The sequence below is a fragment of the Mycteria americana genome, chromosome 8 (genome assembly GCF_035582795.1).
Source record: "Mycteria americana isolate JAX WOST 10 ecotype Jacksonville Zoo and Gardens chromosome 8, USCA_MyAme_1.0, whole genome shotgun sequence".
NCBI lineage: Eukaryota > Metazoa > Chordata > Aves > Ciconiiformes > Ciconiidae > Mycteria > Mycteria americana.
The window spans coordinates 11,343,702-11,360,930 of NC_134372.1; the positions used below are offsets into that span (position 1 = coordinate 11,343,702).

Sequence of the window (17,229 nt, forward strand, 5' to 3'; positions counted from 1 at the left end):
CCCCGGGCGCGCGGGCGGCCGAGCGCTCGGGCCCCGCCCCTGCTGCCCCACGGCGGTCGCTGATTGGCGGCCGCGCGGGCGCGGGCCCCCATTGGCGGAGCGGGCGGGCGGCGAGGTTTGAAACCCCAACAGTAGGCGCCGCGCGGACGCGAGGTGGGCGCGGGAGCGGGTCTGTGAAGGGAGCGGGGGTCCTTTGTAGCGGTCTGCCGGCGTGAGGGGGTCTGCGGGGAGCGGCGGCGATGGTCATGATTTTGTGTGCGTGTGGAGAAGCCCTGTGTGGCAGCCTGTGCCTGTGTGGGCAGGCCCCGTGTGGTGGTCTCTGGGGGAGTGTGTGTTGTGGGGGGCGGTCTGTGTGTGGTTTGTGTGTGTGGGGTCCTGTGTGGTGGTCTTGCCTGCGCGTTGTGTCTGTTAGGTCCCATGTGGGGGGTGTGTGTGTGTCTCTTATGTGGTGGTCTCTCTGTGCGTGGAGGGGTCCGGTGCGGTGGGGTGCGTGTGTAGGTGGTGTGTCCGGGGTCTTGTGTGGTGGTGGGGGGGTGTGTGCGCATTTGCAGCGGCATCCTGCGTGTCAGTGTGTGTGTGGAGGGAGGGTTCCGTGTGGCAGTCTGTGTTTGTGGGGAAAGGATGGATATGGTAGTGGTGGCAGACTGCGTGTAGTACGGTGTGTGCATGGGGAGCAAAGCTTGGGCTCCCAGAAGACCGCTGTAACATCACCCTATCCTCACTGTGCCCCTTTTTCTCCAGGAGCTGCATGAGACGCCATGGCGCAAGCACCTGCCTCCCCCGGGCTGTTCTCTGATGATGATGTTGCAGCCTCCCCCGTTCTTGAATCCACAGCAAGAGGGTTTGGGGCGGATGTGCGCAAGGACCTGCTGTCAGAGTTCTCCGCCATTTCTCCCAATCTGGAGGGCTCCCAGCAGGTGAGGTTGGAGCTCTTCTGTCACAAATATGGCAATGTTTTGACTTGTGGCTGCTGTGTCTCTGCACAAAGGTGTTGTGATGCAGGGCCAACAGAGACTCTTCAGAGGAGGCTAGAACAAAATGTTGCATTGGGGGGAGCAGTTCCTCTTATAAGTAGTGTACTATGAAAGGCACACTCAGTAAGTGCCTCTTAACATGATGCCTCTTAGTGTGGTGCTTGGTCTGGGGGCTGGTTTTGGTGTCAGGTCTTCAGGTTGTTGGTCTGATTCACTAGATAAACAAAAGAAATGCTGGTATGCCTGGAAACGCCTAAGAGAGCTTCTGGCATTGCTGGGGATTTTGGGACCAGAGAAGCATCCATTAGTTTCTGAGCACTAGTCAGGGTAGCCATGTGTGTGTTCCATGCTGTGGTTCCCCTTAGTGTTCTGACAGATGGTTGTGTACTGCCTCTCTGGCTACTATGTTTAACCTGTGCTGATTTTTGCAGGCTGTAGCTGAAGACAATAATGGAAAATTAAAGGTGTACCTGAGAGTTCGACCTCTGAAATCTACAGAAGTGGAAAAAGGGGAAGACCAGGTGAGACACTGAATGAAGCAGTCTCTGAGCTGGTTGCCTGTGTGCCTACTGGGAGATGCTATTATCCTTTGCTGTCTATGCTATGGCCTCTTGTAAGCCATTGAGATGATGGGATTTTATGTGTTCTTTAGGGCTGTGTCTGCATTGAGAATTCGGAGACCCTTCTTCTAAAAGCTCCTAAGGACTCCTTCACCATGCGGAGCACAGAACGTGGAGTGGGACAAGCAGCACACAGATTCTCTTTCACCCAGGTAGGTAACTGGGACAAACAATCCATCTGGAAGTTTTTCAAGCTTAAAGCAGCCTTACAGCTTGAAAAGCTGGCTTAGTAACACACACTGATTCCAATGCACTGTGTAAACTAGGTAGTCTTGTACAATCCTCTCTACTGAAGTTTGTTTCTGTTGCTGTTTCCTGAGTTTTTCTCTTTTTAAGCTGATCCTGACAACATTTTCAGCAGCAAAATGCCAAACTCTTGTTTTGTTCATGAGGTTCTAAACACACTAGAGGCTCTAGTGATATCAGATGTTACTGGATTAAGCAAGTGAACAGCTTGTTTTGGTAGGGGGCTTGAACTGGAATTACTGGTGGGTCTGTTGCTCATGATGTGGGGCTAGTGGAGGGAACAAAGGACTAAGTAGTATCACTTGAACAACTGTCAGCAGTCAAAAGATAGGAAAGATCTACGTGAGGACATTTTTCATGTACCTTGTTTGCAGATCTTTGGACCAGATGTTGGGCAGAAATTATTCTTTGATAAGACAATGAAGCAGGTGGTAAAGGATGTACTGAATGGGCAGAACTGGCTGGTTTACACCTATGGCATCACCAATTCAGGGAAGACTCACACTATCCAGGGTAAGGAAAGCACTAGGTGTTAGCAGCCTGTTGGGAGTTGTCTGCTTCTACATGTGAATCCTTAGCTTGCTGTTGTTGTTCTTGCTTCAGGCAGCAACAAAGATGGGGGGATTCTGCCTCGCTCCTTAGCGGTCATCTTCAACAGTGTGGGGGACCGGCTGTACCAAGCCATGGATCTGAAGCCTTCTCTCTCCAATGAGGTGATCTGGTTGGACAGCAGGCAGGTGCGACAGGAAGAGACCAAGAAGCAGACCATGCTGCAGGGGGGTCTGTGGGAGGTAAGCATGCGGCTTCTAGGAGGTTTAATACTAATAGGGAAAGGATGGTGTCATACTACATATATGCTCATGTTCTTTGTTTCCTTCCAGGAGGAGCTGTTAACACCGCTGAAGAGGAGTCATAGTGCTGAATCTCAGCTCCAGGCCACCACCAGTGGCAGTTTTGACAGTGGAGTTGCTGGCCTCTCTTCGTCTAGCCAACTCACCAACCATTCAGATGTCAGCCAGACAGAAGGTATGTCTGGAAGCCTGTTGTGTACTACCTGCTGCTTGTTGTTGGAGGATGGGGGAAGAAAGAGTAATGACTATTTGGATGCTGTGTTGTGGGTAAGGGAGCAAAGGTGCTGTAGTCTCACAATTTTCCTTTTGAAAGATAAGGATGTTGGGGCTGAAGAACTTTGTACGTATGTCTTGCCAACATACAAAAAACTCGCCACCCACTGCATAATAACTCAAGCCTTGTGAAATGAAAAGTTATTTGATACCCACTTACTTCATCCAAGGGATATGGTTATTGAGCAGCTGAATGCCATGTGATGGGGGTAGCTGGAAAGCAGGGTGCTAAAGTGACATGTTGCACTGAGCACTTGTGCCCAGACTTTCAAACCTAGGAACTACTAACTGATTAGGTATCCAGAAGCATGGAGTGACTGAGGTAACAAGGACTAAAACTTCACTTATACTGGGCAGAGTTCATGTTTAAAATATCCTATACTTCTGGAGTCAAGATTAAGTGTATAAAAAGTCCTTACACAGAAAGGAGGATACTGTTAAAGGGAATCTTAGGCTGTCTGACTGCAGACAGGCATTAGTGTAGTCCAAACGGGAAGGAGGTATATAGAATAGATTTGAGTCTGGATAGAGTTCCTGCTGAAGAAAGATATTTCAGTGTATCACTAAGCCATTCAAGTTGGACCTACAAAAAGCTGGAATCCTGATTTTTTTTTTACCTTTTTTTTTTTTCCTTCTTTATCTTTTCCCCAGAACTGGGCCCTCGCTGGGCTGACTTGGATCGCATTTCACTCACGAACACAGGAGACATGCAGTTCTCCATCTGGGTCTCCTTCTTTGAGATTTATAATGAGTTAATCTATGACTTGTTAGAACCAGCTTTACCTGGCCAGAACCGCAAGAGGCAGACATTGCGGCTTTGTGAAGACCAGACTGGCAATCCCTATGTGAAAGGTAGATTTACCTGAAAGATATCTTTAGTGGCCTGCTAGGGACACTTGAGGACTGAGTGGGTGGGTGCAGTGATGTGTTGGGGAGCATGATGTCCTCTATGGCCTCTCAGAGGTCTCAGATGTCTGGATTATGGGAATATTGTTTGTTAATGTCAAGGAAGTGCAACGGTGAAGTTGGGGCTGAGATACGTTTTCAGCCAGTCTCCTAACTGCCTTGCCCAATGTGTGCCTGCTTTTCCAGATCTGAACTGGATCAACGTCCGGGATGCTGATGAGGCCTGGAAGCTCCTGAAACTGGGTCGGAAAAACCAGAGTTTTGCTAGCACCCACATGAACCAGAACTCCAGTCGCAGGTCTGAAGGGGGTAGGGGGTTGTTTAGGCAGACATAAAATTCTGAGGGGCTTTTAAAGGTTGCATTTCCCTTTTAAAATATCTGCACGTTTCTTTACAGTCACAGTGTCTTCTCCATTCGGATTCTGCACTTGCAAAGAGGTGGCAGTGAAATTGTTCCAAAAATCAGCGAGTAAGTTTCATGCTCTCTAGGATTTGGGGGTGTTCTCTGTGGACTCAACTTTCCTGTCTCTTGTTGTGGATCTGGGGTATGGGAATTACCTTGAGGAAGGCCTTGTTGAAAGTACTTGGAGGAGTAAATGTTCCCACTCTTAAGTCTTGGAACTGACTGAGGAGTTTGTGAGGAGTACTGCAAAGTACAACCTGAGGTAGTTCTCAGGCTTTTTGAATGAAGGTAAATGTAAGTAACCCTAGCCTTGCAGCAGGGCTGATCTGAGTGCTGCTGATGCCTGTTCCTGGGATATAGTTATTTGGAAATGGGTTGTCTCAGTACCCAGGAAGCGGCTGTCCTGAGGACTGGCAAAGGATCTTTGAACTTGACATCGCAAAGCTCATGTTGGTGTTATCTTGTGTAAGGCCTACACTTAAGGTAGGCCTTCCTGTCCAGCAATAGCCCATACACCCCCAAAGAGCTTTCTGTGCCCTTATGGGGAAGCTGGGAAGGTGAGCAGGGTAGGTGATTGCAGGGTGTCTGAATTGTAAACCTGGCTATAGAACAGGACAAACCTAGTACGTCATTGTGAATATTACCTGTGTTTTCTTCAGGTTATCCCTGTGTGACCTTGCGGGGTCAGAGCGCTGCAAAGACCAGAAAAGTGGGGACCGAATGAAAGAAGCAAACAACATCAATACCTCCCTCCACACATTGGGTCGTTGCATTGCTGCCCTGCGTCAGAACCAGCAGTCCAAGTGAGTATCCAGTACTCCACAGGGCAGGCTGTTTTGCTTTCCCATGGGCTCACTCTTGTCTCTCCCCATAGGTTGAAGCAGACTGTGGTTCCCTTCCGGGACAGCAAGCTAACCCGTGTGTTCCAGGGTTTCTTCACTGGACGTGGGCGCTCTTGCATGATTGTCAACATTAACCAGTGTGCATCTACATATGATGAAACTCTGTATGTAGCCAAGTTCTCAGCCATTGCCAGCCAGGTAGGTAGCACACACCAGGATCATGGCATGGTCAGGATACATCCTGCTTCTGTGGGAATGGGCCCCTTTCCATGACAAGGCAGGGGGGATGCTTGCAAGTCTTCCCTATGCTTCTCCAGTAGATTATTACCTTTACAGTATTTCCAGATTCTGTGAAACTGAAAGGGTTGACAGGTTGCAGAGAAGCACTGTGTTTAAAGACTATGCAACTTCCAGGCTTTGTGGACTAGTAATGATGGCCTTTTCCCCTTCAGCTTGTTCAGGCACCTCCCACAAAGCTGGGACTTCCATCCATACAATCTATCATCAAAGAGCACAACAGGCGAACCAGCCAGGGTCTAGAGGCAGTGGCAAAGGAAGAAGTGGAATCAGAAGAAGACAGTGAGGATGAAGCAGATGTCTCCATGTATGAGAAGGAGGTGGGCTGTGATTTGTTTTACAGCTTTTATGGATAGAGGGGTAAGAACATGACTTCGCTTTGGCCTGGGAGGTGGGGTTGGAGCTCGGCACTACACCAAGAGATGACAGAGAACCTCAGAAGGATATGGGACCCAGGAAATTGGGAATCCATGAGGAAAACATTCCACAGTTGGTCTAAATCTGAAGCATATGCTTAATTTGGGAACACTATTATCTGTGGAATAGGGACAGTAAGAGCTCGGGTGCAGGCCTATAATCCCTACTCTGCAAGGGAAATCTAGGGATGAGAAAACATGCAAAACAGATGGCTGAATTGAGGAAAAACAATTAAACTTCCTAGATACTCAAAGCAGGCAGCTGGAATAGCTGAAAGATCAAGATGAAGTCATATACCTACAGAGACTCGAGTTGTAATGTGTCAAGGTAGCAAATGCAGGTGCAGCCCTGGGCAGTGCAGCAGGGGAGGCTGCTCTGGAGATAGCTCCATCTGGAGCTTTAAGCCACCTCATGGGAGAGAAATTAAGAGCAAACCTGGCAACTTGTCATTCCAAGTGACTGAAAGAATCTTTAACCTAGACCACCCCAGCCTATAGATATTGGGATCACCTAGTTTATGCTAGGTCTTAATTCTACTGTGCAGTGTGGGCAATGGAGTTTGTGTCCTTCCTGCAGGACTTGTTGCGTGTAGTGGAAGCTGCACGAGAACTGCTGCTGCAAGAGCGGCAGGAGAAGCTGCAACTAGAAATGCGCCTCCGTGAGGAGATCTGCAATGAGATGCTGGAGCACATGCAACAGAAGGAGCAGTGGTGCAGGTACAGCTTATGCTGATCTCCCTCCCTTTGTTCAGGGTGAGCTACAGTACCAAGAACTTCCCGACCCTGACATGTTGTTTGCTCTCTTCGTAGCCAACATGTGGATGCTCAGAAGGAGCTGCTGGAGGAACTGTATGAGGATAAACTGAGTAACCTGAAGGAGTCACTGACTGACTATTACCAGGAGGAGATCCAGGTTTGTCCAGGGCATTGAAATGACATCAGGAAAGTGGCAGTGGATTGGGAGGGGACTCAGGGTACTTGAGTCCAGGAAGGTGACTTATGCAAACTGAAAGGAAAGATTTTGCTTTTTGTGGTATTTTTTGTCATATTATTTGATAGCTTGATCCACAATTTTTGCTTCTTGTCTACTGCTTTATGTAGTTCACTAGGCTTTCTAATTTTCAGCCCTTAATCTGGAAGCTGATGTGCAAACATTCTGACTCCTCTATTTGTTCAACATGATTCTCTCCCCCCTTACTCTGTTTGCCAGTGGCTTGCTTTGCACTCTTCAGATTAACACAAGCTCTGTGAATTTCTCTTCTTACTCTTAGTTGTGATGATGGGTATGGGCCTATCTGTTTTTCATTCTATGGCATTTGAGTGGCCCCTAGGACTTGTTGCGGATCTCTCTGAAGGTGCCAACTCTCAAAAAATCCCTTGTCTTTAGAGGCTGTAAAAGAAGCAGTTTAGGCTCCCAGGAAACGGGTTCACTGTTTTCACTTAAAGGACATTAAAGGCTGGGTCCAACATGTGAAGTGTGTGATTAAGAAAGTCTCCTGGAAGAAAGACATTGAAAATTTCAGAAAAGCTGTGTTAAGAAAATGTTGTTGAATATTTGAACAAACTTGCTTTCTAAGGAGCGTGATGAGAAGATTGAGGAGCTCCAAGCTGCTCTGCAGGAGGCAAAACAAAAATTGGAGAGCCTGGATACTAAGCAAGAGGACTCAGGGCAAGGCTTACGTCGATCAAAGCGAGTGGCTACCTCATGCACTCTGCAACAGGAGCTAGCAGATACTAAAGCCAAACTGGAGCAATGTCAAATGGAGTTAAATACAGCAACAGCAGGTAAGGCAGTGATGCTGCACTGGTTCTGAATTATGCCCAAGCAATCCTTGTACAGGGTTAGAGATACTTTTTTCAGTAGGATGAGATGTTAGATGCAGACATCCTGAAACTACTATTCTGAGTTGTAGATGAAAGGAATAATGTGCTGGATGGACACACAAGGGTTTCACTTCATTTTCACATGAAAATTGACTTTAGGGCAGAATCATCTCCCTATTCAAATTCTAAAGTCCCTTTGTGTAACCGAAAGGGAGAAGCCTGGAATGTTTGTGCATGTCTGCACAAACTCAAAGCTTTTCTCAGCTTGCCTGTGGCAGCTTGTCTCAAGGGAAGTCCTGATTTCAGAAAAACTGGAAGCTTATGAACATACTGTTGCTCACTACTTTTTGCCTGTTCCTAGAGTTGCGCAAGTACCAGAAATTACTGGAGCCACCTCCCTCCGCCAAACCCATTACTGTGGATGTAGACAGGAAGCTGGAGGATGGACAGAAGGTAACTCCATCTCTGTGTTACAGAAAGGAACACTTGCAGGGCAAGGTGGTTGCCAGTTTAAACAGTGCTTGGAGCTGCTGTTTCCAGGTTTTTAAACAAATAGTTGAAGTTGAAATGGGTCTGTTGAAAACAAACCCTTACTAGAGATGTGGAAGGCTGTGGTATCTGTGATCCCACTGTACCTCACTCAGATGGGATCCTCCCTCAGTACTGCATGTCTGAATTACCCTGGAGTGGCTTTGTTTCCAGAGCAATGTCAAAGCTAGCTGTTGTATTAAATCTTTCTCCTGTAGAATGTCAGATTGCTGCGTTCAGAATTACAAAAACTTGGGGAGTCTCTTCAGTCTGCAGAGAGGGCGTGCTGCCACAGTACAAGTGCAGGGAAACTTCGAGAAGCCCTCTGTACATGCGATGACATTCTGGCTAGACAGGTAATGTGTCTGTTTTGTTGTGGGTTGCACAGGGGGATTTAGTCTATGCACTTTCCCATAATCAGCAGAATAACCTAGGTTCTTGCAGCTGCAAATAAAAATGACTTATTCTCTAGACACATACTGTCTATTACATTAAAGGAGCTATATAGCTAATTTTTTCAATGGCTGAGTCAGACTGCATATTTAAGTCTCCAAAGGAGACCCAAATTGTTCCTGTTCAGTTAACTGACAGTCTGTATTTAAAGTAGGAGAATTCAGAGTTCTCATTTCCTTATCCACTTCACTCTATCACAGTTGCTATGGCAGCATGTTTGCAGCAGGATGGATTCAGCTTTTTTCTAGCCTTACTGTTCCTATTTTGTTATTGAATTGCTACACTGTTGACAGTAGAAGCTTTTATGCATGGCCTTATTTAGCACACCAGTTAGTGAATTTTGGCAAAGGCAGTTTATCCTCTTCAGTTCATAGTAACCAGGGAGTGAGGCAACTTGGCATATCTTTGTATATATTGTTTTCCCTTTCTTAGGACCAAACACTGGCAGAACTGCAGAACAACATGATGCTGGTAAAACTAGACCTGCGGAAGAAAGCAGCTTGTATTGCTGAACAGTACCACACTGTGCAGAAGCTCCAGGCTCCTCCAACATCTACCTTAAAGAAACGGTTCTGTGCCAACAGGGAAAACCTACAACCTAATCAACCTCCCGGTAAAAAGCCCTTCCTGCACAACCTTCTGTCACGTTCAGCTACACGACCTGCTGCTGGCAGAGGGTGGCAACTCCGTTCAGTTGCTCTATGACTTTTCACAAAGAGATCCCTGCCCCGCTATTACTGGAACAGGTGGCAAATCCAATATAATAGCATCTATTTTTCTTTGTGTGCTTGTTTATTGTTATCATAGCTGCTTGAGAGCTTATGTAAACATTTTTTGATATGTATGGTTAAACTTTTAATTGATACCAAAGTGGACAAAATGACCTTTTGTAATTTAAACACTACAACAAGGAAAGTCTTTAAATATAAAATAATGTGGATCATTGAAGTTGTTTAACAAAAGGAGAAGTTAACTCATCTTCAACTATGTTGGCACATAATTCAAAAATAAGTTCACAAGATCCTCCTTGAAAGATATTTTCCCTTCCTTGAATTATAATCCTTTATTAAAGTATACACGTTCTAGTTCAGGGCTGTTCTCTCGGATCTTGGCTTGCAATTCTGGCTCCAAGCGTGTTACAGACATAGAACTAAGCAAAAGAAACAGTAGAATGGTTATATATAACAAGCACTTGAATGTAAAATAAGATGGACGATGCATCTGGTTAAACTTCCTAGACTGTGAAAAGAGGTTTTCAGATCTTGTTTTAACTTCTTATGAAGGAATCATGCTCACAGACCAGGGGCAAATGAATCCCTGCTTAAAAGGCAATCAGATAGTCTATAGAGTCAAGAAATGGCTGTTGCTACTACCATGAGGGTAGGAATCTACTTAGTTGCTTGAAGTTGTTGCTGGCAATAGAAACTTACCTTCCTAAAGGTGTTTTTATTAAATGTAATGTATTTGCCTATTTAACTTACTACCTGATTTTATTCAGTTGAATAAAAGGTTTATTTTTATAAAAGTCATCTCACAGTAAAGTGAATTAAGCTGCCAGGTCATTTAAACAGCTGCAATTTCTTAAATACAGTTTAAGATCTAATCTTCCTATGAAATGGAGAGCCCTGGTTAAAATCAAGAACTGTACCACACTTGCTATGCTAGCTTGTAAAGTCATCTCCAGGTAGCCTGGTGACACTTATTTACCACAATTCTCTATTCTATGCCAGGCATGGAAACAGATGGTGTCAGACTAATAATACAAGAAGGACAGCATAGTTGAATTTAAGACCCTGTTCATACTACGTATGGCAAATGGAGCTAACTTTACTTGTAGGTAACCCATCCAGGTTTCATTATGATTTCAGCTATAATGAATATTGTTTCTAAGCCAGTTTTCAGTACTGAGCTATTGTGTATTGATGAAAAATTCTTTCTGGAAAAATATTACTCAAATTACAAATAAGCACATATAGTCAAGTGCTGTTCTGTATAACCAGAGGAGTTTCCAGCTGACTCTACTTAATGAAGCCATAACCTTACTGGACATGAATATATTGTTTGGACCACATTAGCCTTTTTTATGAATCATTCCAGTGATTCCTAACTCTGTATTATCAAGCTCAAACTTCTCAGCTTGAAATAGCATGGTTAAACTACACCCCCAAACCTCTCGTTCACTATCCCTATGTAGCTGCATCTCAAGCTGCTAGGAGTCTGTAAACAAATGAGCCCAATTCAACTATAATATATTACTGATGAGTAACATAGTTATTACTTTTCTGAATATTCTCATGTTTATCACACTTGTTATATGGGAATTAAGACTGTATGCTCTAGGAGGCAATGACTACTTGTTTTGTCTTTTTGCAGTACCTTGCATGCATCTGGGAGTGTAACATTAAAGTAAGAATAATGTAACAGGAATACATACCTTTTTTGAGGAAACAGTGCACAACACAAGGGTGTTGCAAACACAAGACTAGAGGAGACAAAAATGGGTTTACAATATTTAGGGTACTAAAGGAAAATTTAAAACCCTTAGACATGGTCTTCTGGCAGAAAACTTTTTTTTTGTATACAGTGAGTTAAAGCTGCATGAAGTGCTATGTAACCTTTATTTCTCATTGCATTGTACCTTATGAAATAATTTACCTACTATGTAGTACTAAATGCATCAATACCATGCTTACGAATGTGTATAAAATTATCATTTGATGTCCTTTCAGTGTTTTGCATTGGTGTGCATGACAACATAAAATGCTAGACAACAGCAACTGAAACTCTTGGTTAACCAAATGTTTCAAGAATTCATCAACCTAGGATTAGATTCCAATTATTGTTTATGGAGGCAGCAGCCAAAACATCTTTTCTAATCAAGCTGCTACCTGCCTTTTTTTTGCCACTCCCTTTCTTTCTCCCTCCCTCTGCTTTTCTTGGCAGCTTCTTCATTAGTAACAGCTTTTTTTTAATATGGTATGTAAGTATATGGTATATTTTATGGTATATATTTATGGTATATTTAATATGGTATATTTTTTAATATGGAAGTAAGGCTACAGCAGTTACTTCACTAACTCTCTCAATTTTTTTTCTTTAAACAAAGTGCAAATATTGCTACTTTCTCCAAAAAACCTACAACTAACTCTTAAAATAGCAGTAACAACCCAAAGAAACCACTTACCAGAAGCCAACTAATCCAACCTGAATGGGAGCACTCATCCAAGGAAATCTCTGTTAAAAATAAACCGTACACAGTGAGCATGGTATCTTTTCTCCCCCCCTCTTCCCACCTTCCTGGAATTCTTGTAAGAGACAGATTGCTCCTGAAAGACTCTTGGACACAATGAGGCCAAAACAATTACCAGCATACCTTAAAGCTGAGCTCCAATTTGAGAGCCCAATCCCTTTGAAAAGTGAGAAAATTCCCCATGTAGATTGTTATCCTGAGTAAGTGTCACTTAGAAACTACAACAGATTGGTTTTACTTACAACCTGATCCCGAGTTGGCTTTGAGATCCTCAAAGCCATTTCTTTGAGTCATGCAAGCCCACAATAGCTAGCAACACAGCCAAAGTTTGGAGCGATGCTGCAGGTGCAAGGTGCTGCCACACCTCCTAAGGGCACAGTGAATTTTGCCCAGGTGTGTCCCTAAGAAGAGCCAGGTCTGGTTACAGCTCCTATCCCTTCAGTGACATCAAATGGTTTTAACTTACAACTGGAGATTTACTTTGAGAGCAACTGCAGCCACCAACCACAAATAAGGGAGGTGTCAAGGAAAAATATAAGTCTGTCTCTCTTAGCCCTTTCTCCTGTCTTATGATTTGCTCTGATATGTAGGAACTTGTCCCTGTAGCCCAGTCTGCTACATTCCAGTTCTGCAAGAGTTCACCTTTTATTAAAGGCAAAAAGGGTAGAAGAATTGGGGAAACAAGGTTGAGAAAGCAACAGATAACCTATGGATGCATTTTTAGCACATTCCTTATTACTGTAAATTTTGCAGAACTTGAACGTATGCCAAGAAATATGATAGTTTTCTTGTAGGCCTTTAAATAATTTAGAATCGACTCCCCGCTGCATTAGAATTTTAGTTGAAATTAATTGCTAATGAAATAAAACCAGACCTGTTTAAATGACACTACTGCAATGGCCTTCTGTTGCTACAATAAAATCAGTGTCTCCAGTAAGTAGGACACACACAACTGCTATGATAACAGGAAGTTGATTTTAAAACAAAACAGCTAACGAGTTAAAAAACACACATTACAGCGGATGATGTTTTTTTCTGTGAGAAGCATTTCTCTAGAGGTAGAAGTTAGAGGGGAAACTGGTGAACAAAAGATGGGCACTATTTGAGAGTAGAAATAGAAAAAAGAAATTTAGAAAGCTCATTAGGCCAAAGCTCGGTGCTAAGAAAGGTCACAGCAGCATAAGAGGCATGGAAAACAAGCCTGTGTGGATTAAACTTTCTCCAGAGCCTGAGGGAGAAGAAATGATGCAGAAGATTGCTTCTTTTCTTTGTTTTTTTTTTTTTTTTCCCCCTGGAGTCAATCTGTAATCCAGAAATGAGTGCAGGAAGAACCGTGCAATTCAGCAATAACCTGCAACAATAGATAACAAATGGAAAAAGACAGCAATAGCAAGAAGGATAAAGAGTGAATGCAGCAGTGCTCCTCCATTCTGGCATTCCACTAAACACACCTTCATTTGACTCTCAGCTGAGATAAATTCACTCAAAATGCTTTACATTTTATACATTGTGAGAGTTCATGACAAAAGATGGTGTGACTGACAGTGGAAGGGATGTAGGACTGTGGCATTGGTAAATATTACATGTATTTGGGAACACAAGCCAAACTCTGTACTGCAAATGACTTCGGTTTCTGAGGAGAATTAAGGGAGAGGGATGCTATGCATTGCAGTGTGAGCGTGGGACCTGAGATACATAACAGAAGAGCCCCAAATATGATTTTATAACTGAAAAGACTGTTGGAGGGTGTAATGAGAGTAATAGATTGGTTCAGGCCTTTATCAGAGTTAGTCATTAATCTGAGAGAGAGAGGTGTCTATTAGTACAGACAATACAAACAACATCTATTTCATGTGGTGGAACGTTTTTTGCCAACGTACTTGATCTGAGTTACAGCCTTTATTTTTCAAGACTGTTACCAGGCTGCACTAATCAAGAAAGACAGTGAGGTAAAACGCTAACACTGGGAGGTCAATATGAAGAATTGGGGTTGCCCAGGGAACACTGTGAAACAATAAAGCAAAACTCAAACGCAGGCTGTATATCCCTACAAAGAGATAAAATGGAGGAGAAGTACAAGACAGCAGAAGAGTTTACTGGGTTAGAGAACTACCATTTAACTCCAGAAGAAGGCAGCTCCTGATGAATTAGGATTTAATTTCCAGATGTGTTTATGACATCTTTAGTGGTTAGTGCAAACAGAGAAAATGGAGAAATGATAATCAAGCAAACAAAAGCCATAAGGAGAATCAGCTTTTTTCTAACTGCTTCCTTTCATTGTTGGATCTCAAAATCTGTCAGCTTTCCCAGGCTAGCTATGCCTGTTTTAAAAAAAATGAATAAGTGAAATGACAATTAAATTAGGAATGCATGGAGCACGCTAAGGCATAAGACATTCAAGAACGATGCTTAAAAAAAAAAAAGACTCTCTGTTCTAGTTTTGTAACAGTTTTGAATACATATTTTAGCTGCAGACTAAGAGACCCCAAGAAGCTTGTTTTAAGGATATATGAGGAAATTTCTGGAATCCACTTAAATGTTAATACAGCATGCAGAACAGGAGACAAACAGTAGCTGAAGCTGTAAGAGTAGTAATATAAATTAAAACTCCAGTGTCGATCGGAATTTTCAGAAGTTTCTATGGAAAAAACCTATTTCTTTCCTTAGGAGAAAGGTTACCTGTAACTAAAATACATCTATAAACACTGTGCCTCAGAGCAAGGTTGTTTATGGATCCTCCTGCTGCAGCAGATAAAATAACTTGGTTCTGCACAGAGCTAGTCAAGTGTATGTCAATAGGGATAATGAACATAGACATTATACAGCCTAATCAAGAACTACTGCACTGCATAATTGCATAAAAGACAGCCAAAGCCACTGCTGAAACCTATAGTAAAAGCACATATATATAAAAAGGTTTTTTTCAAGTCAAGAAATAATTAGATTCTTTTTGAAGCAGAAAGTATGTGCTTGTATTCTAAAAACATTCTTGAGTCATTTTCTAGCAATAACTTTTGGGAATGTCGTAAATTCATACCAATGATACCATCAAAATGTCCTCATGAAAAAAAATGTCAGAATATGGGGGATGAATAGTGCTATATAACCTACATCTTATTTCAAATATCAGAGGATGATAGCCTGCTATCACTGAGAGCAGCATTCCAGGAGCATTTCTATCTTACTGCAGAACATCATTCTATTTTCTTCATTATTTCACAACCATTTGACTATTTTCTAGCCTTGTGTGTTGCTTAATAGGCTTTGGCAAGCATACAAGAATTATTTTCAAGAGTGACGGTGTACAAAGCAAAGGCTAAGGAAAATGAGTTAGTAAAGCATTGTGCGGATGGTGTTGGAGTACTGCAAATGGGATGGTGCTTCCGAAACCTCAAGAAAACATGCAGAAGCTGCTTGTTAAAAATGCAGCTCATTCCTTAATGGTTTTAATACTAATCTCTACGATGTGTTACCACTGACTACCTGCAGAGCAGTGTTTCACCTGAACTCACAGTCTTTGAGGCTGAGGGGGAGGAACAGGTGAGCATAAACGGTCATGATGGTACCAAAGACCACTGAGTAGTCACTGAAGAAATCGCTCATTTTTGCTGATCTGAAAAATTCACAACACCCTTATATTGATTATACCACACAAAAACAATAGCTATTTGTTGCAACTTCACAAATGTCACGTATTTGACAGTTGAGCTGATAGCATTTGTGACATTTCTCCCATGTCAAATACATATAAAATATTCTCTGCTCTAAATTTTTGAGTTTTTTTTTTTTTTTTAAACAAGGGTTAGTGTTCTGGGTAATACATTCTCAAGAACATAACAGTATCACAAGCTGCTTAAAGCTACTCTGCAAACAGGGTATGGGTCAAAAGAAATCAGCAATTAAGAATTAGCCAAATCAGTATAGGGCTCTCTATACTGCAGACCAATAGTGTACTTGGATGCACTGCAGTCTCACTTCTTTTAGGAGATATAAGCAGCACACACTGACTTTCACTCTAAAACGCCACATTTCCTGTTTTTACATTCTGAGCAATAGTGTTTTCTGTTAAAAAGGCGGGGGGGGGAGCAAAGCACTTCAGGAAAAAAGTTTTTAAAATTGGAAGACACTTGGGATCTCTTCCCAATGCCTCATTTATATATGCAGAAGCACTTTCAAATGGTGTATGTAACTGGGTAATCTAACTCTGCACAAGAAAAATGAAGGGCAGAAATAGTAAGAAATATAATTTAAATATTTTAGAAAGCTTTATCTTAGACAAACAAAACCAGGCAACTTCTGCTTGTCCTCCCAGTCCCCACCCAAACCACTTTTCCAAAGGAGGGTCTGGAAACTCAGACCACGCTTTTCCTTTCCTAACTTTTTCTAACAGGAAGGAGACTATTGTTCCCAGCTTGTTGGGTGGGTTTCACAGGCAGAGACTTTGCCTGGAGCTATGCAAGTAAATCAGTGATATCAGCTGGTGAAGATGAAACTCCCTTTACTGGTAAAGAATTACAGTTCCTCATCTGAATATTATTTCTTTTGTGTTAGACCACCCTATAATTAATTTCATTATTGTTCTTTACCCTCTCATGCACATACAGTGCATAATGTTGATTTAGTTTATATAATTACTAACACCAGGTTTTTGACTTCACTCTACATTAGCATAAACAGAATATAGGAAATACGTAATGTTTGATGAAGCATGCCCATTCTATGTCTACCCTGCACTTGCTCATCCAGTAAATTTTAAAGGGTCATTTTGAAGAGATTTTTATCCTCGTTGTTTCCAAAGTCAAATTGCTACTACAGCAGCTAAGCAAAGCCTCCTTATTGATATCCTGAGAAAAAAGCATTATAAAATTTAAAAATATTTTTCTGATAAACTGTATTCCAAGTCTTGGTACAAGGAAGGTTTACTTACTAGGAGGAACTCTGCATTTTAAGAACAATTATAAAAATAACAAAAAAGTTCGTATTTTCTTAACGTTATTTTACACTGTGATAAGAAGAACCAAGCTGTCTCTAAGAAAGGCATAAAGAAAGCAACAGCTGTAAAGCAAGCTCTACAGTGATGTCCTCCCAGAGTGGAGGCACATTTGGGAGGCAAATACGAAGACTCAGAAAGTATTTTAAACTCATGAAAGTATTAAGTTAGGATATGAAATATGTGTATGTAGATTATCTAAGACTAACCTTTAAAAAGGCTCTCTTTTCCAATGTATTCATTATGAAGGGAGGAATCGCTGTAAATGAGAAAAAAAAAAAAGCATTAACCTTGGAGAAAAAGGCACTTGGTTTTCATGAACTAATGAAGAACAAGATGAACTAATACCATAATAC

The 17,229-nt window shown here is 42.4% G+C and overlaps 2 protein-coding genes across 10 annotated transcripts in view; one reads left to right on the plus strand and one right to left on the minus strand.

Moving 5' to 3' along the window:
- Window positions 1-3: 3 nt before the first annotated feature.
- Window positions 4-9,564, plus strand: KIF20A (kinesin family member 20A). Of its 3 annotated transcripts, none has more exons than XM_075509683.1 (19): window positions 4-153; window positions 742-917; window positions 1,406-1,495; window positions 1,627-1,746; window positions 2,215-2,353; window positions 2,444-2,631; window positions 2,722-2,866; window positions 3,616-3,816; window positions 4,057-4,168; window positions 4,268-4,339; window positions 4,933-5,076; window positions 5,148-5,313; window positions 5,568-5,732; window positions 6,406-6,545; window positions 6,639-6,741; window positions 7,406-7,613; window positions 8,014-8,105; window positions 8,399-8,536; window positions 9,066-9,564. In XM_075509683.1, exons 2-19 carry the CDS (start codon window positions 759-761, stop codon window positions 9,336-9,338), a joined length of 2,655 nt encoding a protein of 884 aa, XP_075365798.1. In that variant the 5' UTR covers window positions 4-153; window positions 742-758; the 3' UTR covers window positions 9,339-9,564. The 3 variants fall into 3 exon arrangements, with proteins under 3 accessions (XP_075365798.1, XP_075365800.1, XP_075365799.1); XM_075509685.1 differs by lacking the exon at window positions 4-153 and adding an exon at window positions 159-169; XM_075509684.1 differs by lacking the exon at window positions 4-153 and adding an exon at window positions 167-185 and having other exon boundaries at window positions 741-917.
- A 104-nt stretch (window positions 9,565-9,668) lies between these two features.
- Window positions 9,669-17,229, minus strand: part of SFXN1 (sideroflexin 1) — a 29,502-nt gene continuing 21,941 nt past the window's right edge. For 3 of the 7 annotated variants that reach the window (XM_075509689.1, XM_075509691.1, XM_075509686.1), the window contains 3 exons: window positions 17,083-17,132; window positions 11,818-11,867; window positions 9,669-11,115 (listed from right to left, as the gene is read on the minus strand). In XM_075509689.1, the coding sequence (XP_075365804.1) occupies window positions 10,944-11,115; window positions 11,818-11,867; window positions 17,083-17,132 (272 nt within the window). In that variant the 3' untranslated portion in view covers window positions 9,669-10,943. Of the gene's footprint in view, window positions 11,116-11,817; window positions 11,868-15,385; window positions 15,497-17,082; window positions 17,133-17,229 lie in introns of all 7 variants that reach the window. The other 4 variants (XM_075509690.1, XM_075509688.1, XR_012776823.1 and 1 more) reach the window with 3 other exon arrangements.

Bases quoted from the DNA above. Each gene is read 5' to 3' on its own strand.
- KIF20A (XM_075509683.1), top strand. From the start codon at position 759: ATGGCGCAAGCACCTGCCTCCCCCGGGCTGTTCTCTGATGATGATGTT. The intron at 2,632-2,721 runs GTAAGCATGCGG...GTTTCCTTCCAG, and splicing joins TGCAGGGGGGTCTGTGGGAG to GAGGAGCTGTTAACACCGCT. The intron at 4,169-4,267 runs GTCTGAAGGGGG...GTTTCTTTACAG, and splicing joins AACCAGAACTCCAGTCGCAG to TCACAGTGTCTTCTCCATTC.